At 51.0% G+C, this 24,086-nt stretch overlaps 1 protein-coding gene across 7 annotated transcripts; it reads left to right on the forward strand.

Annotated features, from left to right (window-relative positions):
• The first annotated feature begins 1,478 nt into the window (after positions 1–1,478).
• TFAP2A (transcription factor AP-2 alpha) lies at positions 1,479–21,189 on the forward strand. 7 transcript variants are annotated; one of them, XM_061346526.1, is made up of 8 exons: positions 1,479–1,769; positions 9,646–9,703; positions 9,805–10,080; positions 13,064–13,115; positions 14,919–15,150; positions 16,085–16,203; positions 18,558–18,699; positions 20,262–21,189. In XM_061346526.1, the coding sequence occupies exons 1-8, from the start codon at positions 1,696–1,698 to the stop codon at positions 20,548–20,550; spliced, it is 1,242 nt and encodes a 413-aa protein (XP_061202510.1). In that variant the 5' UTR covers positions 1,479–1,695; the 3' UTR covers positions 20,551–21,189. The 7 variants fall into 7 exon arrangements, with proteins under 7 accessions (XP_061202510.1, XP_061202507.1, XP_061202506.1 ...); XM_061346527.1 differs by lacking the exon at positions 1,479–1,769 and adding an exon at positions 4,646–4,936; XM_061346525.1 differs by lacking the exon at positions 1,479–1,769 and adding exons at positions 7,152–7,282; positions 8,025–8,341 and having other exon boundaries at positions 9,646–10,080.
• The last annotated feature ends 2,897 nt before the right edge of the window (positions 21,190–24,086 follow it).

Consider the following 24,086-nt stretch of genomic DNA (forward strand, 5'->3'; position numbering starts at 1 on the left):
CCCGTCCTCGGAAAATAATAAGAATTTAAAGTATCATTTTAAGTAATCGTTACGGGGCCAAAACTGCCGTCTCCCGGAGCGGTCTCGGAGCGGGCAAGGCGCCCGGAAAGCTGAAACGGGAGGCGAGGCAGAGTCCCAAAGCTACGAAGTCTTCGCGCATCATCCCCATCTCTCTCCCATTTTGCGTTTGCTCCGCGTCTTCCCGGAACAGCCTCCCCGGGACTATGGAGAGGGGGTGCGTGTGGAAGGGGCAGGGCTGGGTAATAAAATTCCGGTGCCCGGCTAATTGCTGTAATTTGACGCTAACTGTACACGGCGGGCAGGCGCTGGGAGCTGTGGTGGCAGCGCGCAGCCCATTGACCGCGCTCCGCCCCGCCGGTCCCTGCGGAAGGGGCCTGGTCCCGCCGAGCCCGGGTCGCTGGAGCGAGGGGTGGGAAGCGGAACCCCGTGGCAACCGACGGTTCAACTGCCCGCGGCTCCGGCCCTCCCCCGGGAGAGAATGGCTGAGGGTCCCGGCTCTTACTTCCGGCTTGCCACCTGCCTGGGGACACGGCCTGACCTCCCTCTGTAAGGTCCCTGTCCGCAGACTCTTAGGGTGGGGTGAGGCGTGTACTCCCCTTCCCTCCAATGGGGCTGAGACCAGCCCAGGACCCCAGACCCGACCCAGCACAGGCTAATAGGTGTGGGGCAGTGAGCTCCGGCTTTGGGGAAGCCTCAGAGGGACCCACACCCGGGACACGATGCCACATTGCCCTCTCCCTGAAATGCAAAGGGACAATTTATTACAACCCTCCCCAAAATCCTGCAGCTAGAGCGCTTCTTGCCACCTCTGCCAACTCCTGGCTGAGGCAGGGGCCGCGCTCTGTCTCTTTTGAGGTGTGAAATCAGAGCTTGCCTGCACCCTGGCAGCTTTCCAGGGCATTTCGGCACCTGAAACCCCGGGGGGGGGAACACCGGTGGGGACAAGGGGTGCGGGAACCGGGAGGTCCAACAAGAGCCACAGGCTGTCGCAGGCCGCTCTTCCCGTGGGGGACCACAGCATCCGTCACTCCGCGCTGCGACCCGCATCCCCTGGCCGCTGCTTGCCCGCAACCAGCAGAACACCGTCTGCATTTGGGGGGGACTCTTTGTTTCCCCCTGGGCTATCCCAGCCACTTGCAGCGCCTCTGTCAGCCACCTGGGCAAGTTCAGCTCCCCCGCTGCTTTGCCTTTTGGGGCTGTTACTACTATTATTATTATTACGATTATTATTACTATTATTGCTACAAGCACTCACTCGCTGGCAACCTGCCCCCAAGGAAACCCAGCACCCCCCGGGGGAGGGGGGGGGCTACCTTTCCTCACCCCTGCCGCCCCCCCCCTCCCGCAGGCACCGGGGCGAGCAGAACCCCCCCCCTCCCCGCCCGGTTTTGGGGGAGCAGCGCAGGGGACAGAGGATCGGGTGGCTGCAGCGCGGACGGGACATGCCCGGTGGGTCCCGGGGGGCTGGTGGAGATGCGCCCCAGGGAGCCGCGGGGCCGGGCGGGCGCGGTGGGAGTGCGACGGCGGGGGGCAGCGCGCAAGCAGCGCGGGAGTAGCGCGCAGGCGCGGGTAGGGAGCACCCAGCTCTTTATGGCCAGGTGAGAGAGTCCTAGAGCAGGTAAGGGAAGGATTTACCCATAGGCGTCCCGGGCGGGTGGCTTGACCTCGCAGTCCATGACCAGCAGGGGCCTGGGGATCCGGAGCCCGCAGACAGGATGTCTATCCTTGCCAAAATGGGGGACTGGCAGGTAAGGCGACCCTCCTGCCCTGGGGGTGGTTATTGTTATTTTGGGACGGGAGGCAGTGCTGGAGCGAGAAAGGTGACGGGCTAGCAGGGAGCGGGGACAAATCTGACACCGGAGTTGGCGATTATGAGGCTGCTTGTGCTGGGAGCTGCCCCAGGCCACCGGCGGGACCGGCCGCAACAGGTAGAGAGCGGCGGGCCGGTATCGAGACCGTGGCCGGGAGGGACTCGGGTTGCTCCACCGTCGCCGCTGGGGCCGGGCCGGGCCGGGTCTGAGCTGTCCGGCAGCGTGGGCCGGGGAAGGGCGGCGTGTGCCCGCCCGTCCATCCGGCCGGGGCCGGCGGCCGCCGCCGTCCAGCCGCGGGGCCTGGGGCTGCCCCCGGAGCGCGGTAAACTTCATCGCGGGGCAGAGCCCGGGGCCCGCGCTGCGGGGGTTGAAACATCGCCGTGAGCTTCCACCCGAGCCCTTCCCGCGGATGAAGGACGCTGCCGGGTCCCACCCGGGTGCAGACGCGGCGGGTGCGCCCCTGTAAAGCAGTCCCGCGGGGTGAGCTGGAGGGCAAAGCGGCTCCCAGTGGGAAAAACGCGGGCCCGGCCCGGCCCGGCCCTGCCGTGCGGGTCCGGCGGGCGAGTAGACACGCGTGGAGCTGCGGCTGCTCCCAAACCGGGAGACAGTGGGAAATCCCTGCAGCGGCTTGGTGTGTGTCCCCTCGGGCCTGACCGCCGCTGTTCGCCGGCTAATACAGGGGAAGAAGGACAGTCCTGTTCAAACACCCGCGCTCGTATTATCGAAAAAGACTGTTTTGTTTTTTTTCCCGGACATTCCAGCTGAAGATGAGACCCTAGATGCTTTTTCTGCTCCCAACAGTTCAGATCTCTCGGCTAAGTCTTTCTTCGCTTTTTCTTATTTAATTTTTGTTTAGCATAGCAGGAAGTCTGCAGGAAAAAAAAAAAATAAAAAAAGGAGGGAGAGAATGCAGTAACGAAAGATTTATTTTTAATTTATCATTTTTTACACTTAGAATTGGCCTCTTTTTATCAGGTTGGTGCGGAAAAGTGATCAAAAGAGCGTTTTATTTCCCTCCCCCCTTTTTTTTTTTTTTTCCTTTTACTGAAGCCAACTCGCACTTACAGTCTATCTGCCTTGAAAATTATTCCGACTTTTCCTTACACCACCGGCTGTTCGTGCTCCAGCTCCCCTGTGCTGCGGGCCCCTCTGACCCACTGCACATCCCTGTGCCTGGCGGAGGGTCCCCTCCGGGCAGACACGGTGAGAGGACAGCAGGAACCGTGTCCCAGTGCGGTTCTCCTGGGGGAAGCCGCCCTTTTCCCTATACCCCTGCACCTCGGCGCTGGCGGAAAGAAGGGGCAAGGGCCAGGCCTTTGGCCCGCGAGAATCCAGAGCGGCCGCGGGTGGGAGGTTCCTCCGGCTCCGACAGGACGGCGCTAAGGGGCGATGGGCCCCTTCGTTGTCTGCCGCCCCTCCCCTTATTCTCATCTTCCCCCCCCGGGGGCATTAACTAGGCTTAATCTGCCAGTTCCATTTGAAGCTCAATGGAAGTAAAAACAACAATTTACTCTCCTGCCACTTGCAGACAAAAGCTCTAGTGAAAAAGAGCATCGGGGGAGCAGGAGGGGGCAAGGGGGAAAAGAATAAAAGGAAAAAAACCAATCAGTTTTGGGGATGTAGATGAGTGCGTTTGGAGGAGCAGGCCCGGAGCCTGCAGGCTTTGCCGACCTTCCCGGCGTTGGGACGCGTGTCCCGGCCCCCCAGGCCCCGCCGTGGCTCCCCACGGAGCGGAGGGGCTGTTGGCTGCTGGAAGCAGTGCGTTATTCCCCAGGGTCGGGCCGGAGGGGCCGGCAGGGTCCCGCGGGCCCCCAGGCTGCCAGGTTATGCGGTTGGCAGAGTGAAGCTTAGAGGAGCAGCAGGGCAGCCAGGCCCCTTGCCTCCCCTTTCCGTGGGGATGTCCAACTCCCCGGGGAGCCAGGCTCAGGGAGAGGGGGGTGCCTCGGTCCCCGTTAGAAGCTGCGATGGTTCGGCGAAAGGTGAAAAGGAAGCCTTTCGGTGGATGGATACAGGCTGGGCACCCGAGGACGTAAAGGAGAAGGGTGGAAGAGCAACCCCCCCGGAAGAGCGGGCTGAGTGCCCGTTTAGCGGTACATTGTTAAGCAAACGAAGTGCTCCACCTAAGAAAGTACCGAAGTTTTTTTAATGGTCATTGTTTTGTCCCTTTGCTCATGTGCTTGCAATAGACTTTCTGGCTCCTGCTGCATTCACATTACCGCTCGCCCACTTCTATTTGGGAGGTTATGTTGGGTTTGTTCGGTTACCTTTTTTTCTTGAAGCCCAATAGCCAACAGGTCCAAGAGGAACCAAATACTTTGCAAATGAAAGCAGCTTTTCAAATAGCCACCTAAAAGATCACATCCAGAAGGCAACAGGAGCCTTCACAGACAATAACCTTGTTAGGGCGAGACCCGAGTCTCGTTTCTCCTCGCTTTGGTTTCTTTAAAACCCCTGGGGAAAAGAAAAGGGGGGTGGGGGGGAAGTAAGTCAGGGGATGGCTCATGGCTAGCCCCAAACTCTGCAGATGAAGGGACGGTCTCCTCTTTGGCGGCTTTCCTCCCATCCTCCCTGGGAGCCAGGGGAGCGGGGGCAGCCGAGGCCGGCGAGCCCTGCTCGCCCGCAGGCAGGGATATAGACAGGGCCCGCTGCCCCCTGCGCATGGGCTCGGCGGTTTGGAGAAAGCATTTTATTATTATTTCTCTTTTTTATTATTATTTTTCCTTCTATTTTTTCTTTTTATTGCTGTTTTGGGGTGGGTTTTTTGTTTTGTTTTTGTTCCCCACCCTCCCCCCCCTTTTGCTCGTGGGTCCTTGCTACCTGTGTCCATCGCTGCAGGTTGTTGTGCTGGCGAGCAATTGGACTGTTGTTGATATGCTAATGAGGCGATTAGGTTGTGGGTAAAGAGCTGGAAAAGGGAAAAGTTTCCACCATTAGAGGGAGATCTCCGAGCGCGGACGGGAGCGCTGCGCAGCCTGCGCCAGCCGCGCTCCCCACGCCGCCACCGCAGGGAAAGGCAGAACCAAACCCTCTCCCTCTCTCTCTCACGCCAATCCATGAAAATGCTTTGGAAACTGACGGATAATATCAAGTATGAGGAATGTGAGGTAAGCGCTTCACTCCGGCCGGGGTACAGCCCCGGTACCGCAGCTGCGAGCGGGAGCTTGCACCATGCCTCCGTCTCCCAATTTCGTTTAGGAAAACTTCTGCTCCTTCGCCAGGCTTTCTTGCGGTCCTGCAGCTGGAAAGAGGCTGGGGTCCTTCCCCAGGAACTTCGGGGCTTGTTGAAAGGCGGCTGTCTCGGAAATGTATGAGGAAAGGCAAGCAGGATCCAGCATCAGTCTGGGCTATAGGTAGATCCTCTGTAGATAAGGCTCTAGGATGCTACACTCATCCAGATGGATGGATGGATAGATAGGTGGCTGGCTAGCTGAATGAATGGACTGATGAATGAATGAATGAATGAAAGGGCAAAGAGGCAAAGGGAAGAGAATTATTCCTACACGCCAGGTACCCGAGACATCCCAATAAATCTCCTCAGGATCGACGCTTCAGTCTTTTGGATGTAGCGGCATGCCGATTATACCGAGCTGCACAGATTTTTCAGGGGTCAGCTGCTGCACTTGAAATCCCAAGATTGGGAACGGTTTTCCCCAACCCTCCAATTTTCAGGGCCGCACTCCCACGAGTTTGAGAAATAATATTTTTCCAAGTGGAAAATTAAAAGGGGAGAAAATTAAATCCACCTGATTTGGTTTTGGAGCCGTTCAGCACCGATTGTGTGCATGCATCTCTCAGTGTGCTTGTGTGTGCATCCATATATTTAGAAAGAGGGGTGAGTCTTTTAATCTGACAAAAAGGAGAAGAGGAGGAAAAAGAGCGATGTCCAGGACCCATGCCTAGTCTCAAACCAACGAATATCATTGTCACCCGTTTCTCAAAAGTTGCCTGTGCAGCGCGTTTACACCGCCTAATAAAGGACTCCACTTTGCAGATGAACGCAGTTATGTGGTCGTGACCCACGCCGAAAGGTGCCGCCAGCCCCGGCGGAGCCCTGCCCGATGGGCACGCCTGGGGCAAATTGGGGAGCCGTGATCCCATCCGAACCCGTCGCTGCTTCGGGCGATGGAGCTTAGGGAAGGGATGGAGGTCCGGCCAGGCTCGCCAGCAAATAAATGATGTGGTTTAGCCCCGGATAGAGGAGTTTGGGATAAAGCTGTCTCCCGGTGAGGAAGCTGAGCTCTTAGATGCACTCGCTGGCGGATGTTTGATTTCTAGGAATGAAGTGTCAGAGGTCTGGTTTTATTTACTTATTTTAAACAGGGACGAAATACATATATAGGTACGTATATGTATTGTTCAGCTGGATTTCGGAAGGAAAGCGTGTCTCTCTCCCCCTAAGTCCCCCAGGCTCAGTGTTAAATGTGCACACGTGCGAGCTTGTCGATATCATCGCCAATGGCTTTTGTTGCCTTGCGCTAACGGGACTTTGCACCGAGGTGCTCCCGAGCGCGGCGGGAGCAGCGGTTGCTCCGCCGGAGCCCGCGGGCTGTTGTGCGGGAGGGCGCGGTACCGCTCGGTGTTCTGCTCGGAGCGGCGGCGAGGTGACTTGCAGAGGGGATGGAAAAGAGGGTGGCTGTGCCGTGGCGGGGGTAGGACCTGCCTTTAAAAGGGAAACAAGGGGGGGAAAAAAGAGGAAGGAAAGAGGAGTGAAGCCCGGCCAGCCGCGCTCAGCCTCGGGGGCCGGAGCAGGCGGGCGGAGCGCGGGGCCGGGCGGCGGCGGCGCGGCGGCTGCGGTGGGGCAGCAGCGGCGGCGGCGAGGAGGAGCGGTGCCTGTTTGAGGGAGTTGTTTGGGAGTTGCACAGCCAGTCCGACGGGTTGCGCCGGAGCCCCGGCTTGTCTGGGCCGGGAGAAGCGCTCGCTTTGCCTCTTTTCCCGGCTCCCTCTCCCGCTGGCGTCCCTCCCTCCCTCCTTCCCTTCCCTCACCGCCTGCTGCCTTTTCCCCCCGTCTTTTCCCGGATCCTCCGAGAGGGGGGCCGCGGGGAGCCCGGCGGATGCTCCTTGGGCTCCCCAGCCCCCCCGCCCTGGGCGCCCGCCGACCTCGGCGCTGGGCTCGAATCGGAGGAAGAAGAGGAGGAGGAGGAGGGCTGACACCCAGAAGGGGAGACACCCAAAAAAGCTTTCCCAGCCGGTTTCCGGGACGCGGGGCACGGAGGCGAGCCGGCTCGGCGGCGCGGGGCGGCCGCCGCGGGGGCAGCGGCGCGGGGAGCCCCTCGGCGGGGCGCCGTCAAGGCATGGACGGGGCGGCGGCGGCGGCGGGGGGCGGCCCCGTGGAGCCCACTCCGCGCAAAGGCGGTGGCGCGGCCGAAAGCGGCAAGAGCCAAGCGGGGAGCCAGCAGCCGCTCTTCTCCCTGGGCTTTGAGGCCGGCTACGCGCAGCAGCCGCAGCCCGAGGTGCGCTTGCGAAGGACAGCGGGGCTCGGGGCACGGGGAGGAGGCGACGGCGGTGGGGGGAGAGGAATTGAGGGGAGGGGAAGAGAAGCGAAGGGGAGGAAGGGGTGATCCCGCGCCCCCTCCCTGGCTCCTTCTGCTCGCACCCCACCCCCCTGCACCCCCCTCCTGGCTCCCACCCTCTCTCTCCGGATCTCTTTCTCTTTCACTTTTGCATGCCCTGCAACCTTTTAAAATGTTGCCCCTTCCCTGTGATTCGTCAGACGCAGCAGCATGTGCCCCCTCTCTCTCTCCCGCTCCCTCTCTCTCCCTTTTTGTCTCTCTCTCTCTCTCCCTCTCCCCCATCTCTGATTAGATACACTGATTCTTCATTCAATGGACGTCATTTAGAACAGGCTCTGCCTTGAGTTGCCTTCTCGCTTCACGCTCGATTTCCAGCCATTCTTCCCTTATTAAGTGTTCGTGTAATATTAATAGTCATGAATATCTGCTATTAGGAGTCTCCAGGAAGGCAGCAGATCTGTTATTAGGAGCTCAAGTGAAGCGGCAGCCTAAGTCAAAGGAGAAAAAGAGACAGAGGGAAAAAAAAAAAAAAAAGGAAAAAAAAAAAAAGGATTAAGAAACAAACACACACACGCTAAAAACAAACAAACAAACAAACAAAAGGCAAAAAAAAAGCGCAAAACAAAAAAAAAAAAAAGGAAAAAAGCAAAACAACCAACTTTGACTTCTCACACCACGCCAGGATAGAGAGCTCGCCTTGGCAACACCCGATGAAGGGCAGCAGAGATCGGTGCAAGTTCTGATGGATTATAGTGGCGCGCCCGCGGTGCAGGAGCAGCCCCGGCGTCCTGGTCCTGCTGCCCGCGCCTAGCGCCGGGCTCCGGCCGCGCTCCCTCCGCGCCCGCGCCGCGCCCGCACCCGCGGGGCTCCGCCGGGGGCTGCGCGCTCCGCCGGTCCCTTTCCTCTGCCTCTTCTGGGGTTTTGGTTTTGGCTTTTTTTCTACCTTGACTTGTAACCCCCGACTCTTCGCAGATGTTAGTGCACAGTTTTTCGGCTATGGTGAGTTGCTTCGCGTTTCTCTCGGAGGGGGTTCGGTGTGTGCTGGGTCTTGCTATTGTTGTCGGCGGTGGCGGTCGGGGTTTCGCACGCAGCTTTCCGGAGAGGGATTTTTTTCCTTCATTCATTTTTCTTCCCTTCATTTCCTTCATTTTTATAAATTCGTTGGTTTAGTCTCCCCTTTTTTTCTTACTCTTTTTTCTCCTTATTTAATTTTTTCTTTTCTTATTTTTTTTTTTTTTTTTTTTTGTCTGCTTCGAGTGAACGGCAAAAAGCTTTCCTTGGACCCTACCGTTTCCATTTCCTCACCTTGCCACCTGCAAACGGGATATTTTCAGCTTTCTCGTTTCCCTTTTTCGGGATCATGGCTTTTTCCCCTTTACCCCCTTCCGAGGAGGAGGAGGCCATGCCTTTTTCCCCGGACATACCTGGGGACTGTTCTGCCCTGCTGCGGGAGCCAGCAGAGCCGTGCCGAAGCGCTCGGGTGCATTTCCGTGTCGCTCGCCCGTCGCGGCCCGGGGCGGTGGGGCTGGGGCGCAGCTCCCCCCCGGCTGCCCGGCGCATTCCTCCGCTGCCCCAGCCGCCGCCGCCGCAGTTCTCTCTGCTCCCAAATGGCCCTCTGGCGAGCGGGAAGCTCGGCTGGGCACTGTGGCTGCTCTTCCCGTCGGTGGGGGCCCCGGGCCGTACCTTCTCCCTGAAACATGTGTAAAACTCGCGGGGGGAACGACCGGTTTGTTTAGAGCCTATTTTGGCGTCTTCTAATAACAAAATGGCAGTGGGCTTGGATTTTCCAGGGTTTCCCTGGGATGCGTTACCGGTAATCCCAGCGATGGTATTTTATTTGTCTCGGTTCTGCCCAGAGCCAGTGGGAGGGTTTCGGGTCGTGGGAGAATTATTATTTTAATAATGCCGGCTTATGAATTATTCTTTTTTATTTGCGGGAAATGCCTGCTCCTAAAAAGCCGGAGCCCGATCGGGAGTCCACGCTGTATCGCCGCAATATTATGAGCAGTTCTGTTATAATTATTGCTATTACTGCTGCTATCAATGTTGCCGGTATTATTATTATTATTTAAAAAGCGGGACTGCTTCTTAACTGCTTGCAAAGGGAAATCAGAGGCACAGAAGCCCCCAGATCTGCTGTTCCCCGCCTCAGAGCGGAGGAATTGCCCATCTTTGCCCGATAGGTAAAATTTGCAAGGCGATTTGGGGAAGAAACAGTTTGATATGATCTTTGTTTTTCTTTTCTCCCCCTCCCCCTCTTCCTCCACCCCCCCCCCCCCTTCGTCACCCCCCCTTCCCCCCAGGAGCGCCACGACAGTACCAGCAACGGGACAGCCCGGCTACCCCAGTTGGGGACCGTGGGTCAGTCTCCATACACCAGCGCCCCTCCGCTCTCCCACACCCCCAACGCCGACTTCCAGCCCCCCTACTTCCCTCCGCCTTACCAGCCCATCTACCCCCAGTCTCAGGACCCCTACTCCCACGTGAACGACCCCTACAGCCTCAACCCGCTCCATGCCCAGCCGCAGCCCCAGCACCCGGGATGGCCGGGACAGAGGCAGAGCCAGGAGACGGGGCTGCTTCACACGCACCGGGGATTGCCCCACCAGCTCTCGGGGCTGGACCCACGCAGGGACTACCGGCGGCACGACGACCTGCTGCATGCCCCGCACGGGCTGGGCTCCGGACTGGCCGACCTGCCCCTCCACTCCATCCCCCACGCCATCGAGGATGTGCCGGTAAGCAAAGATACAGCCCCAGTGCCCGCTGCGCCTCTCCCCTGTCCCCCCAGCCCGCGGGAACACAACTTTGGGGGGAGGGAGGGGGACCCCCCCAAGAAGAGAAGAGGGAGGGAAGAAGAGACACCCCCACACACCCCCAGGGAAAGGCGAAGACCCCACCTAGAACAATAGGTTCTCCCAGCCTGTCCCTCTGCGATGCCTCCCTGCTAAAGCGCCCGCTAAAATATAAATAAATCAAATTACTGTCATCGTTAACAATATCTTTCCTTCTCAATGACAATAAGCTGTTACGATTGGAAGAATGTATAATATCACCACAGGGCCGTGCATTTGGGGATTTCTCACTGCCTTGGGAAAAACACGGATCTGAAACACGAGATCTCATTAAATGTCCTCCCAGGCAAACGGAAAGGGGGAAGGAAAGAAAGCAAGCAAAAAAAACCCCAACAACAACAACAAAAAACACAACAAAAAAAAAAAAAAAAACGTGGGTGAAAGTGGACTAAGAAGGGAAAATCGGTGTCCTGTGATTACAGAATTGGCATACGGGATAATGCCATCCTAAGTTGTGACAGGGAGCGGGCAGTCCTCTTCTCTAAAGGAATTAATTGACAAATCAGGGACGAGGTATACTAAAATGCTGCCACCTTCTTTTAGCAACGGTGAGATGGGATGACCTCATAAATCATTAGCTATAGGTTATCAAATTCTAGCCAGACCTGCTACACCCTATATTAAATTAAGCGTTGGGAGTCCATTGGAGGATGCATTATTTGGGGGACCTAATTCTGTTATCGATAAATACAGATTTAAAAAATGATTTCTAATTAAGCATGACATTACCACACAGGCTATTTACAAAGCAAGCCAGGACTATTGTTCGGTTAGGCAAATGGCCTCATGCAATATGATGGGTCCCGATCAAAGTTCATCTTTCTGGGTTTCTCCCTGAAAATGGAATTAGAATATGGCAATAAATATATCAAATCCCACAGAGCTCTTGCTGAGGGGCTGAAGCTGCTTGACTTGCAGGAGGAAAGAGGGAGGGAGGGAGGGAAGTGTGGTATCTGGATGTGATTTTTGCTGAAATGCCATCCCAAATTACAGGATCAAATATTACAATAACATATTTGCTGACAGTTTAATGAGTACAGTTTCGTGTTGCAAGGATAATGTTCAGATGAACTTACCTATTTTGGGGGGTCATTTTGAAATCTTTTGTAAATTATACCTGGGCAAAATAGTGAATTTATTACAGCCCTCATCTGGCTAAATTAGCCACAGAAAATTGCTGGTTATGTTTAGCAGTTTTGCAATAAATGCATACGTTTCCCAAAGTGGAGGATTTAGTCAGCAATCTGAATCCGTTAAAAGACGGTCGATTTGCTAAACCTGATATAAAATAACATGGAGGCAATAGTAAGAATAAACTAATTTGTTGACTGCAAACCCGTGATTGCTGTAAGGAGGAACATGACTTAAAATGTTCTCTTGGATTCTCCCTCTCCTCCGTGGTGCTCCGTGGCAGTGGGCTGACTTGGGAAGCCTCCTCTCTGCAGTTCTATGAATTAATGGCATTGCTATACTTCGGGAAAACCAAATGCCATCTGGTTTAAATCCTTAAAGCAGCCCAGACATATTTTTTTTTTTCTCTGTAAAACTGAATCAGCAGGCTGCAGTGAAGGAAGGCATAAAAATAAGAGTATGTATCTTTAAATAGTATTTTGTCTAGTTATTAAAAAAAAAAGGAAAAAACCCTTTACTGAAATCTGGGTCGGGAAAGGGTCGTTTCTGAATTTTTCCATTGCTGCAACAGTTAACCTTTAATAAAAACGACCACTAAATATTTAAGAAAATCAAGTAGACGTTGAAAATTATTTAATCATAAATATCTCTGTGGGATTTTAAACTTAACAGTCCTCCCTGTATGGAATATGTGTAGAAATAACACAAATAAAAGTATTATGCCACACTACATTTACTTTATGGGTTTAGGGTGCATGCATAAAGGGATCATATTTCCCCATATAGTTAAAACACAAGAACTGCAGCAGTAGTCATTTCTGAACATTTCTCAATTTAATTATACTTAAATCCAGAAGCACTTTAGGCAAGTTACAAATGAGAGCATTGAGTATAATAAAACCTGTAATAAAGCAACTTAGTACCATCCACCCGGAATCATTGAGATCAGGCACAATTAACAGGAGCATAAATCCAAGACAGAATGGAAAATGTTAGAATCAGTATTATTGTTGGACAAAGACTAGAGAAGGAAGTAATAGTTTTTTAAATGGTAATGCCTGGGTTTTGTAACGATTGTGAAATCTTCTATCTCAGCAGCACTGGTGTTAATTTGTAAACACAGCCAGACATTATATTGCCTGTCATTTTTTGGAATTAGAAAACATGATTTCATTTGACTTTCTAATCACGTCGTGGCTCTGCCGCGGGAACCCCAGCTGTAGCTGCCACCGCGGAACCTGTGAGGGGACAATAGTGGGGGAGCCCGGGGGTGCGTGGGACCCCCCTGGCAACCCACCGCTCACAGCTCCTTTGTGCTTTCCCTCCCGTGGGTGCAGTGGTGGCAGGAAGGGCCGGGGCTGCTTACTAGGAAAGAGAAGAGAAGGAGGGAAGAGAAAAGAGGGGAGAGAAGGGAGAGGAGGGACAGAAGCTGTGGAGGCCACTCGGGTGTTGGCCTCGGCTGCTCAAGCCCCGGGGGCATGTGGGCTATTTATCATTTATTTCTATTTCTTGGTGAACTGGGGAAGAGCAGGGAGGGATGCAGGATTCCTCCTGATAAAGGAAATCCCTCCTAAATCCCATCTGCCCCCTGCCACAAGACCTGTTTTTTCCCTCCCTGCACCATCCCCTGGGTTGGGGGGGACACAACTTCTCCTGCACCCCATACCACCCCAGCCCCCCTCCGCCCTTTGTTGTGGTTGTACATTTACATCCCTGCCTGTTCCTTTTGTTACAGCATGTAGAAGACCCCGGTATTAACATCCCAGATCAAACTGTAATTAAGAAAGGTAAGATGTTTCCTTGCACATACCAAACATGTCGTCACAAGCTGGGGACTGCTGGCAGGGAAGACTTACCCGGCCTCCTGCCACCCCCCGGCCCCGGGCTCTTTCCTCTGGCATGTACTGTTGGCCAAGGGATTGGAGGCAGAGAAAGAAAACGGGCAACGCGGCTTAAAATCCATCCTCTTACGCGGCCACGTTTGTCGGGTCTTTTAATTACTGTTGTCGTTAACGAGGAAAAGAGATAGCAGATGATCTAGAAAATCAGAGCCGGTATTTTAGGGCATTAGGGAGCAATTCGGTTCCTTGGTTTGCCCTACTCATCTGGTTGAGCGGCCGGAGGGGTTTAATCGTTGTTGGTAAACCGGGCTGTGAATAAGAAAACAAAACGTTGCTCCTCCTTCTTCGGGTTTTCTTATTTAAATCACGGCTGTGATGAGGTGGGCTGTTGGAGAGCAAGGGGCTAGTTTCTGGAAACTGGTGTTTGTCTGTCTGGCGGGCCGTTTGCTTTTCGTTGCCTTTGTGTGCTTGCCTCACTTGGAATGGAATTGCTTGGAAGCTGGTCCCCGAATCGCGCAAAGTATTTCTGGCGTGTTTCCACTCGGTTCTCTTTTCCAGTCTTTATTTGGGTGACCGAGGACTGGGGAAGGTGGCACAGGGTGTTTTGCAAAGGAGGGTCTCGGTGGAAAACGAGTAGATCCTGTTTAGGGAGCTGCTGGTGGACTGAAATTCGTGGGGCTGGTGGCGTAGGCACTGCCTACTTCGAGGGGTGCCACGGCCTTGCACCCGCCTGGGATTCGGGTGCCCCGGCTGCCACCGGAGTGTGGTGGCGAGCAGAGCCGTTCTCTTCCCTAACCCTAACCGCTGCGCAGACTGCGAGCCCAAAGTTTAATTCCCCCCCCCACCCCCCCTCCCGCTGCAAAGCCTTTGTCACGTCAAATTAGATGTGCACGGGATAAATCTTAAGAGATGCTCTTTCCAAGTCGACATGATAATTGGCTCTTTTATTAGTAATCTCAAGAGTTCGTTTAACTCCTGTTGTATCTATTAGCCTTCCCAGAGCTATTAATGTCACAAGCGATCTATCCAAAACGGAGAGACCCCCCCACTTGGCTGGCCTGCGCCCGCGAAAGAGTCGGGCGGCGTGGGGGGTTTGTGTGTGTGTGAAACGGGAAGGCCGCCTGACGCCCGGGGCTGGCAGGCACCGCAAACCCGAATGGCAGCACGGCTGGGCACAGCCCGCCCTGGGGAGGGACCAGGCTTTTATATCTGGGGGAGAACGCGAGCCGGGGCAGGAGCGTGCCGGATCCCCGCTGCGTTACGTGTTTTCTCACGTCAAAAGTTGTGCGCCGGGGAAGCGGCGGGGCGGGCGGGACGGCCCCCGGGGGAGCCTGTTCGGTGCCCATCGCCCGGCACGGGTCTCCGAGGGCAAGGCAGTCGGCGGCTCCCCGCGGCGGGACGGCCCTGCCAGTGACGTCTAACGCGGCCGCTACTGACGTGCTTTAACAACCAGCACTCGCTCCCCCCTCGACGGCGTGCCCCGCTCCGGGATGGGGAGAAACGGGTAGCGAGGGACCGCCGCTTTCCTTCCCGATTTCTGTGCTGAGGGATGAGGGCTGCCCCGCTCCCCTCCCCCGGCGAGCCGAGGGTGCCGCCGCCGCAGCCCTGCCCTCGCTCCCCCCATGCGCGCAGGCGGTGCGGGGCCGGGGCTGGCAGCACAGACTGGCCCCGGTGCCCGGCGGCCGTGATCCGTCCCTTCCCTTTTCCCCATCACCTGACCCTCACCTCCCTCCTCCTCCCTCCCTGCAGGCCCCGTGTCCCTCTCCAAGTCTAACAACAACGCCGTCTCCTCCATCCCCATCAACAAGGACACGCTCTTCGGCGGGGTGGTGAACCCCAACGAGGTCTTCTGCTCGGTGCCGGGCCGCCTCTCGCTGCTCAGCTCCACCTCCAAGTACAAGGTCACGGTGGCGGAAGTACAGAGACGCCTCTCGCCGCCCGAGTGCCTCAACGCCTCCCTGCTGGGCGGAGTGCTACGGAGGTGAGGGGCGGGGGAACGGCGGGAGGCGGGCTGACGGTAGATAACGCCCGCTGCCGCCGGGCCGTGCAGTGCCGTGCCGAGCGGGAGGAAGGAGGGAGTTGATTGATGATGATGATGATGATGAGTGTCCACACGGGGCTGCAGCCGTTGATTGGGGGGGGGGGTTGCAGCTCCCACCGCAAGGGGGCGGGGTGTGCGCGGCCTCTAGGGCAGCGCTGCCAGCTGGGGGGGGAGAGAAGAGGGAGGCTGTAACCATAGCAACGCACAGCCTTCTGTGCCCCCCCACCCCGTGTGTGTCCCAGGCATGCTGTCCCTTCACATTGATGAACCCCAGCATCACCCCTTTTCCCTTGAAAGAGGGGGAGGTTGCCAGTGCGTCCCCTCCCTGCTGTCCTGGGCCTGTGGCCTCACCCAGGCAATTATGAAGTTCCCGAGCAGGGAGTAGCATCCAGGATTAACTAAACCAGCTCTCACCTCCACAGCCTGGATTGGTTTGGCTCGGCCGAAAAGCCACAGATGGGACATGTGAATGCAGTGATGCTCCGTGGCAGTAGTGGGGGCTGCTGGCGTATAAATCAGACACCTCCTGTAAGGCCTGGGCTGATGCCTGTGGCTGTGGGGAGAAGCTACCCCCGGTCTATGTTACCTCAAAGCTCTGATAGCTGCCTTGGGTCAGGGTTCCCCCATGGCATGGGGGCTGATCTAGACCTCAGTGAGGGCCCCTGTTGCCTAGATATGGAGCCACCCAAAGCCCCATCCCTATGTTCGAGACTGTTTTCAGCAGCAGTCACTCTTCAGCTCCCCATGACTATTCTCCACCTTCTCACTTCTCTCCATGGGAAAGTGATGTCGGGGCAATCTGTGGCCAGGACTCAAAGTGGGAGTGGGTGCTCCCCTTCAGCCCCATTTCTTAATGTCTTTCTGTGTGGAACAGGGCAAAGTCTAAAAACGGAGGGAGATCTCTGCGGGAGAAACTGGACAAAATAGGATTAAACCTGCCAGCCGGGAGACGTAAAGCTGCTAACGTTACCTTGCTCACGTCACTTGTGGAGGGTAAGTGACTGTGGGGGCTCCTTTGGAAAGTATGCCTGTTGCTTTTGCTTAATGGGAGAAGACTGGGTGTTGGGTTGGGTTTTGTTGTTTTTTGGTTTTTGTTGTGTTTTCCCCCCAGAGTCGGTGCCACTTGTTGGCAATTGGAAGGGTGCTATTTTCTGTGCCCCAGACAAAAAATGTTCATTGTGTGCCTTTCTTTTTGTTTTAACCTGAAGTGGGCTTGTGTGAGTCCTACAAACTCCGTGTTGCACTCTACCATTTCTTTGCTTTTAAGTCTCTGAGCTAGATGTTTTCAGGGCCCTATTTTGCTCCCTTGTTCAAGTGAGTCATCCCTCCCCAGAGTAAGCAGAAGTCACTGTGAGCAGCATGGGAAGGATCCCTCCTCCTGGGGGTTGTGGCCTCAACCTTGTAAGAGACCCCTGAGTCTTGAGTTGAAAGTTACATGTTGAGTTGAAAGTTACATGTTGAGTTGAAAGTTACATGTAGCAGAGCCTTTAATGCTTCGCTGCACTCCTTCTGCCACAGGTGGACAACCAAGCAATTTTAAATGTCAGAAAATGCAGCTACTTTAAGTTTATTCTCCCTCCCTGCCTGCAGCCACATAAAAGTAAATCATTTGAGTTTTCTGACATCTGCATTTGAGAAATGCGTGACCATTACTTCCTGAATTAATTTGGGAATCCTTGACCTTAGCCATGAATTAATGGTGTCCTGGAAGCCTCAGAGTTACACCACCACCAGCCCCCATTCCCTTTTGGTTCTTATTTTCAGAACACGTGTTCCCTTGGCTATATCATTCTTTTCTGCTTTGCTCTGGCAAGAAAAGGTACAACTTAATGTCTAGTGCCTTGGGATATCCTATGCTGTCGTAACCAGGAGGTGGGAAGCTCAAGAGTTTGCAGTCATTTAGTTCTGAAGCAGTTGTTGCAGTTGCTGCTGAAGCAGCCTGGCACAAAGTAAGACCAAGGCCAGTGAATAGATCCTCTTCCTTTCCCCTCATTTATGGGTTCAACTGCGTTTTGGACCAGTTCAGTCTGCAAAGTGCTTTTAAGCAGCCCGGGTTTGCGGAAGTTTGGTTGTGTAGGAGGGAATTTGTTGCTTTGTTTTGTTGTCGCTTTGCATTCTGTGAGATGTTTCATGTTCAAAGGGATGGGGAAAGAAGCGCTGTGTGGTGCCAGCTTCAATTTATTTAAACACCAGGATTATTTTCCCCAATATATGCTGCGTGAAAATTACTGTCTTCGTGTTTCTGAAAAGGCTTTGCCATTGCATTCATGTGCTATAGTGAAAATCATGAGAGGAAAACTTTTGTAAAAAGTATAGATTTGGTAGATGCTTGACATTATTTGTGATGGTAATGAATATGGAGCAGGTTTTATGGTAATCTATTGTTCTGTTTGGCTTTCAAATACAATGGCTTTAAAAGAATGATTTCTTTTTTGCAAACCAGAACAAAACCGGAGGCCCATCTCTGGATAACTTAGTGATGGTGGCTAATTTTTTGGGGGATGACAGTATAAACATTGCTGGGGCTTTGAGTCCTGTAGCTATGAGGCAGTTTCTGGAGTACTGTTATTGTTTATGATCCGCTCCATTTTATGGAAACAAGCTCACTGGACTGAGGCTTTGAAGCTCTAATTGGCGCATGCGTTCTTCCGGAGCTAGAGCTAATGGCAGGAAGCCCTGCAGTAAAAACCAACTGGTTCAGGAAATTAAAACCAAAGATTTGAAAATCAACAAAACAGACAGACTCAGTGGAATGACCCTAAAATTCTCATGGTTAATCGTTTGGGGGTGAACATATAATTATATGCGATCAAGTTAAATTTTAAACACTTAGCTGTTTAATGCATTTTATTTCGAAGAGCTCTAGGAGTAATTATGATCAATATTAATCATTGATGCATTGCAAAAGAGTACAGAGAGGTGGTTGAGGCACACAAACATTTCCAGAGTAAATAGCTGTGAATGAAATGTAGGTAAATGGCTGTGTAAAGGTATGGAGATGTAAATCTAAGCACACACTCAAGATCGATGGAGCCTGCCTGTCTAAAAGTATCTGTTAGTCAATGTAAACTTTGAAATCTCTCAAGAATTTTTTTACTTGTAAGGATTGTAATGAAAATACGCATTTGCATTGCCCTGACTGAAGCAAAGAAAACTCCTCCAAGATAAGATGTGATTAGCATTTCTTACCCTACCTTTTTCAAAGGAAAAAAGGACCAAGCCTTTTAGAAGAAAAGCCCAAGTAGAATGTAGCCCGCTTTTCTTTCTAATGCATGTTTGCCTCTGTGCCATGTGTACTGATGAGCTGTGTGTTTCCTTCCCATCCCCGCTCGTGCTTCCCTTTTCAGGAGAAGCAGTACATCTAGCTAGAGACTTTGGGTACGTTTGTGAGACAGAATTTCCTGCCAAAGCAGTAGCTGAATTTCTCAACCGACAACATTCCGATCCAAACGAGCAAGTCACAAGAAAAAACATGCTTCTAGCTACAAAGTAAGACATTTACCTTTTTGGTGTGTTGCTCAAGAGTGAGGGGTGGGTAACAAACCCGGGTTTGGGCCTTTTATTTGTGAGCATTTGACACATAGCCAGTGGCTGATGGTTTTGCAAATGGTGAGGGGGTGTGTTTGCCCTTCTGCTATTTCTGGGTGAAAACTATCACCCAGCTTGGTTTCCATCAAGTCAGTGTGTGCAGATTACCTTGAAAGCAAGCCGTGAAAATTGTGGGTGGATGTTTAGATAAAGAAAAAGCAGTAATTCTTAAAAAAAAAAAAGAAAAGAAAAAAAAAAAAACATTTCTGGGCCTTTTCACTTAGCTTCTCAATTTAAGTAGAAGGGCAAGGCTTCTTTTCCATTGACAGTAAAATAGAACCAGCACATTAAACTGATCCGAATTCATTAAAATTGGCAATGGTTCTTTCTAAGAGAGCCTAAGTGGCTCTCTTACTCCCTGTAAACGGGGACATTAAAGATGTATTTTCATCTCCAATCTGCACGCAGTTGAAGTGCTAGCGGACTTTGCCACTGGTGGGCTGCCCAGGCTTTCAGGTGACATGTAGACAGAAAATGATAGTTTTGATATTTTTCCTGGAAATGAAAAGGGTTGTTTAGTAGCCCTTAATTACCAATGGAGGTGTCACCAAGGGGCACGGTGCCATAGGACACAGGCAGAAGATGGGAACTGCTTTATGGCTGGAAGACATTAACGTCGGGTTTTAGAATACAGACTGTTTCAACAAGCCTCTGAGCAATTTTGCTATGAGGTGTGTTATTTCCCTAGCTATTTGTGCAATGAGGGGGTGGTTTAACCTAACTTCTACACCGTGCCCTTATATCCTCTCTTCCCACCTCCCTGGAAGGAAATTTCCAGACCCCAGTTAACGTCAGCCTTCCCCTCTGTGGGAAGGTCCCTTTGGATTTGGAGATGGAGATGTACATACATAGATGTCTCAGAATACCCTAATTTAATGCCTCAATTCCCCTCTTTGCCCTCTCTCTTACTTCCTGACACACAGGCATATTTTAGCCTTGTGAAGGAAGAGGCCCTCACCTCTCTCCAGTTCCCTCCCAGAAAAGCGTCTTCCAAGATGCAGATAAATCCCTTTGGATATCGCACCTCATCTACTCCCTTCTACCATGCTGGGGAACTTTAAACCTTGTGCCTGCTCCAAAACCCAGCTGGGCAGGGACATGCATTTGTGGGGAGGATACAGAGGGCTGCGATGCCGGAGGTGCATGTATCTGTGTGCCTATTACTTGCCCGTGTGCTGGCCAGGGCCAGGGCATGATGTGTGTGCAAGCTTGTGTGTGCATGCAAGGTGAAGGGAAGAGGCTTGCGTGTGCCAGGGAGGTGTGAGAACTGGGGGGAAGGATGTGTAGAGAGGAAAGGGAGAGGCAAGAGAGCAAGTGTGCATTGGGCCAGTAGCCCCCTTGATCCAGGGGCTTGTGTAATCTAGCAGGGAGAATGCACAGGCTTTGCTGCCGCCAGTGATGGTTCATTTCTCTCCCTCTCTCTTGCCCTCCCTCCCTCTGTCTCTGCTCCATTTGTGCTACAGACAGATCTGTAAAGAGTTCACCGACCTGCTGGCTCAGGACCGATCTCCCCTGGGGAACTCGCGGCCCAACCCCATTTTGGAGCCGGGCATCCAGAGCTGTCTGACCCACTTCAACCTCATCTCGCATGGCTTCGGGAGCCCGGCAGTGTGTGCTGCTGTCACTGCCCTGCAGAACTATCTCACCGAGGCACTCAAGGCCATGGACAAAATGTACCTCAGCAACAATCCCAACAGCCACACAGACAACAGCACCAAAAGCAGCGACAAAGAGGAGAAGCACCGAAAGTGAGGATCCCCCCCACTCCTCTCCCTTCCCCCTCATAGCCCATCGATCCATTCATTTCCCTCCTCCTTCTCCCCTGCACCCAGCACCCCAGGCTACAGCAACAGAATGAGCGTCCTTCTGCCAATCCTGTTCTCTGACTCTGCAGGACTGCTCTGCCCTCTCCCCACACCCCTTCCCAGCATCCACATTTCCATTTGCTCCCTTTTAACTTCCCCCTCCTCTCTCTGCTGCCACCACCGTTTTAACCCCAGTTTGGAGCCTAAGAGAACAGAACAGGGGGACAGAGCCAGCAAAGAAAAAAAGTTCTGTCTTGAGTTTGTGAACTTTTCTTTTTTAATAAAACAAAAGGAGGAAAAAATCACAAAAACAAAAAAGAAAAGGACTTTTTTTTTCTAAAAAATATATTAAAAATTAAAAAAAATAACAAAAAGAAATAAACAATACTTTAAAAATTCTATGAGCTTCACCGGACTGAATCACCACCTTCCCTTACATAAACTTCAGTTAAGATTGTAGCCATATTAAAAAATGAAAGACATAAAAAAAGAGGCGAAAAAAGTACAACAGCAGCAGCAAAGGAAAGGCAAAAAGGACTGATGACATTTTATCAGTATTGTGAATAAACTTGAACACAAAACACAAGCAGTTCCATGTCATATCTTCAGTTGTAGAACTTTTTCCTGTCCAAGGTAAAGCGACCAACTTGAACTTTCTATTGCAACACGATTCACGGTTATTATATAAGGGAATCAGTGTTCATGTATGTATATATTTATTTATGTGTAATTTAATGGGAATTGTAAATATGGTGAGTCTGTTTTAAGCATTTTTTATTTATCTGGTGATCTTGTTTACCTCTTGTTTAGTGGGTTTTAAATCTTCCCCTCTTAGTTCATCATGTGGTTCATGGTACTTATTTAGATATCAGAGGTTTTTTGGGGGTTTTTCTCTGGGATTCATCATTTTTAGCCCTGTTGTAGCATGTTAAAGGCGACAATGAAGCAGCTGAACAAATAAAAAACCATGATTTTTTATATATAATTAGTATGACATTTAGTTTCTCATTGAAGATAAAATAAAGTGATGTTGGACCCTGGCAAGGTTTTTAAACATGTTAGCGGTTTTACAACCCTTATGTGTTGTGGAAAATGAAAGAAGTTATTTTCATCCACTGTCCCTTTCCTGAAAGCACCATCAGAGCAATAAATGAATACTGTCTTTTAAAACAAGATTTAGTTTTTTCTTTCCTTTCCCCCCCCCCCCATTTTTCTTTTCTTTTTCAGTTTGTTTTTCTCTCTTTTTTTTTTTCTTTTTTTTTCTTTTTTCCCTTTTTCTTCCCAAAGAACTTCAAACATTTGGGACCACCTGGTATCCTGTATTTCCACTGGCCATATTGGAAGCAGTTATAGTTGTATTGTATTGAGTTGTGCCGGCAGTAGTCTCCATGCCTATCAATGTATCATAGTCCTTTGTTGCCCAGATAAATAAATATTTGATACGCTTTATGTCGATTTTTTTTATTCAGTGGCTGTCTTTACCCAGGCGTATTTTTGTTCTTGGCAGTATTTTTTATTCAGTATGGTTACAGTAATTGAGTTTAACTCTCCCTTGACAATTGCTCCTTGCAATAAGCAGCTGAACCCATTGTTTCCCTCAAGTATAATAAAAACTTACTTTCAACTTGGAGTTCAGAGCAGGGTATCATTTAGATATTCCACTGAGTCTGTATTCAGACAAATGACACAATAAAGCACAATGTATTCTTTTGGATAAAAAATTGTCTGTACTACTAACAAAATGACACACTATCTTTTCTTTAACCAAAACATAATTTTATTTAAAAAAAATAAAGTTTTATTTTATTTATGTTGACCTCTAGGTTTTTATTTATGTTCATATGTAGCATGCAGAATTACAAGCCTATATTTTGTACGTGTAGTTGTCCGAATGCAGAGCAGATGTTTTAAAAAAACATTTTGAGAAAGGTGTTTTAACCAGAATCATTACCAAGCAAATACCAAGAATTAGGTGCAATGAAAAAAATTATATACTGGTGAATCAGAGCTGGGTGCTCCCTCCCCCTCAACCAAAAAGAAAATCTTTGTAGCTGATGCCAACAAAATCATCTCACGGTTGTGAACTTTAGTGAAATCCTGCAGGAGACAGATTATTTCTGATTGATGGTTAATGTTTTAGTGGGATGCACAGATCGACATTTGGAGGTGGTTGTGTCAGTTTATAAGGGCCTGGAATTTTTAACTGGAGTTTCTTATTCTGGAAACCAGTTGTAAAATACGAAAGCTTGCTTTGAAAAAAAAAAATAAAATAAAATTGAGTGTGCATCTTGGAGATGGGCTGTAAAAACGCGAGAATGCAGACTTCAAATCTGTTTTCCTTGGCCCTGGGAGTAAGTGAAGTCAGGATCAGGCTGCATTATATTATATCATAGGAAGGGTGGCTTATGTGGTTCAGAATGTGAAGGCATTTTAAAGAGATGGTCTCCTTTAAGTGTTGATGATGTTTTGGTGGTGGTGGCTGATTTTTCTCTCTTTCTCTTTCCTTCCCTCCCTCACTCTTCCCCCCCCCCCCCCTTTTTTTTTCCTCTTTTGCTCAGGCAGGAATTGAGGCGGTTAAGAGGGAGGTGTTTACAGTAAAGCCGCAAAGAGAATTAACATTTGCTCATATATTTTGACGTTTGCTAAGGCTGGTGAAGCAAAGCATTAGATAAAGACCAAGATGTTTCATTTTGCTTTGGTAATCTACTTATGGAAGGCAGTGTAAAATCAATCTTGCCAAGCAGAAAGAGAGTTGGTGGAGTCTAAATTCTATTTTCGAGAGCCAGCCAGTTTATAAAAATGGTGAATATTTTTTTCCTGTAAATTGAAAGTGGATCTTTTGAATGCAAAGCTGCAATTGTTTTAAAAACAGTTATTTATTATTTCCAAGAGAGACTGGTTAACTGTAAAGTAGATGTAACAAAATAATGAGGTGAATGAACCCTAACTGTACATATTCTTGACATAAATGAAATGCACAGTACTGTAGCAGGTGAAGTGAAGCATTGTCTATCAGGGCTGTTTTTCTTGGCTGCATCTCAGATTGTGTGTGGGATCCTAACCTCAGGCACAATAGCATTCATAAACAGCAATACATTGCTGCTCTTTCTACAGCAACACATAAATACTCATTTTTAAACGAAAACAATCTTATTAAATACCATTCATTCATATCTGGATTTACAGATGCTTGTTACTTTTTGAAACCTGTACCCAATATAATCGTTTTATACTGGGCACTGTATAAAGCAGTCTTATGCTTGAACATTATAAGGTCATAATAAATAATGTTTTAGAGATATAATTAGCTACTTTATGCTAGGAGAGTGCATTTTGGGTACCCTGCTGCTGCATTAGCAAGCTACCAGAAAACAGAAATGAAATGACCTTGCATGGATTTCTTTATTACTGTTATTTCTAAGGAAGGATTTTACAGGCGATAATAGAAATCAGACTAGCTTCAGTTCAGCCTCTTCTGCTGTG

Source organism: Neopsephotus bourkii, unplaced genomic scaffold (assembly GCF_033783945.1).
Source record: "Neopsephotus bourkii isolate Nb327-2 ecotype Australia unplaced genomic scaffold, CSIRO-AGI_Nbou_v1 NB_272, whole genome shotgun sequence".
Lineage (NCBI taxonomy): Eukaryota > Metazoa > Chordata > Aves > Psittaciformes > Psittacidae > Neopsephotus > Neopsephotus bourkii.

Excerpts from the sequence above, each read along its gene's own strand:
- TFAP2A (XM_061346521.1), top strand. The coding sequence starts at position 6,884 with ATGCTCCTTGGGCTCCCCAGCCCCCCCGCCCTGGGCGCCCGCCGACCT. Across the intron at positions 7,283-9,645 it reads CGCAGCAGCCGCAGCCCGAG|GAGCGCCACGACAGTACCAG; the intron begins GTGCGCTTGCGA and ends CCTTCCCCCCAG. Across the intron at positions 18,700-20,261 it reads AACATGCTTCTAGCTACAAA|ACAGATCTGTAAAGAGTTCA; the intron begins GTAAGACATTTA and ends TTTGTGCTACAG.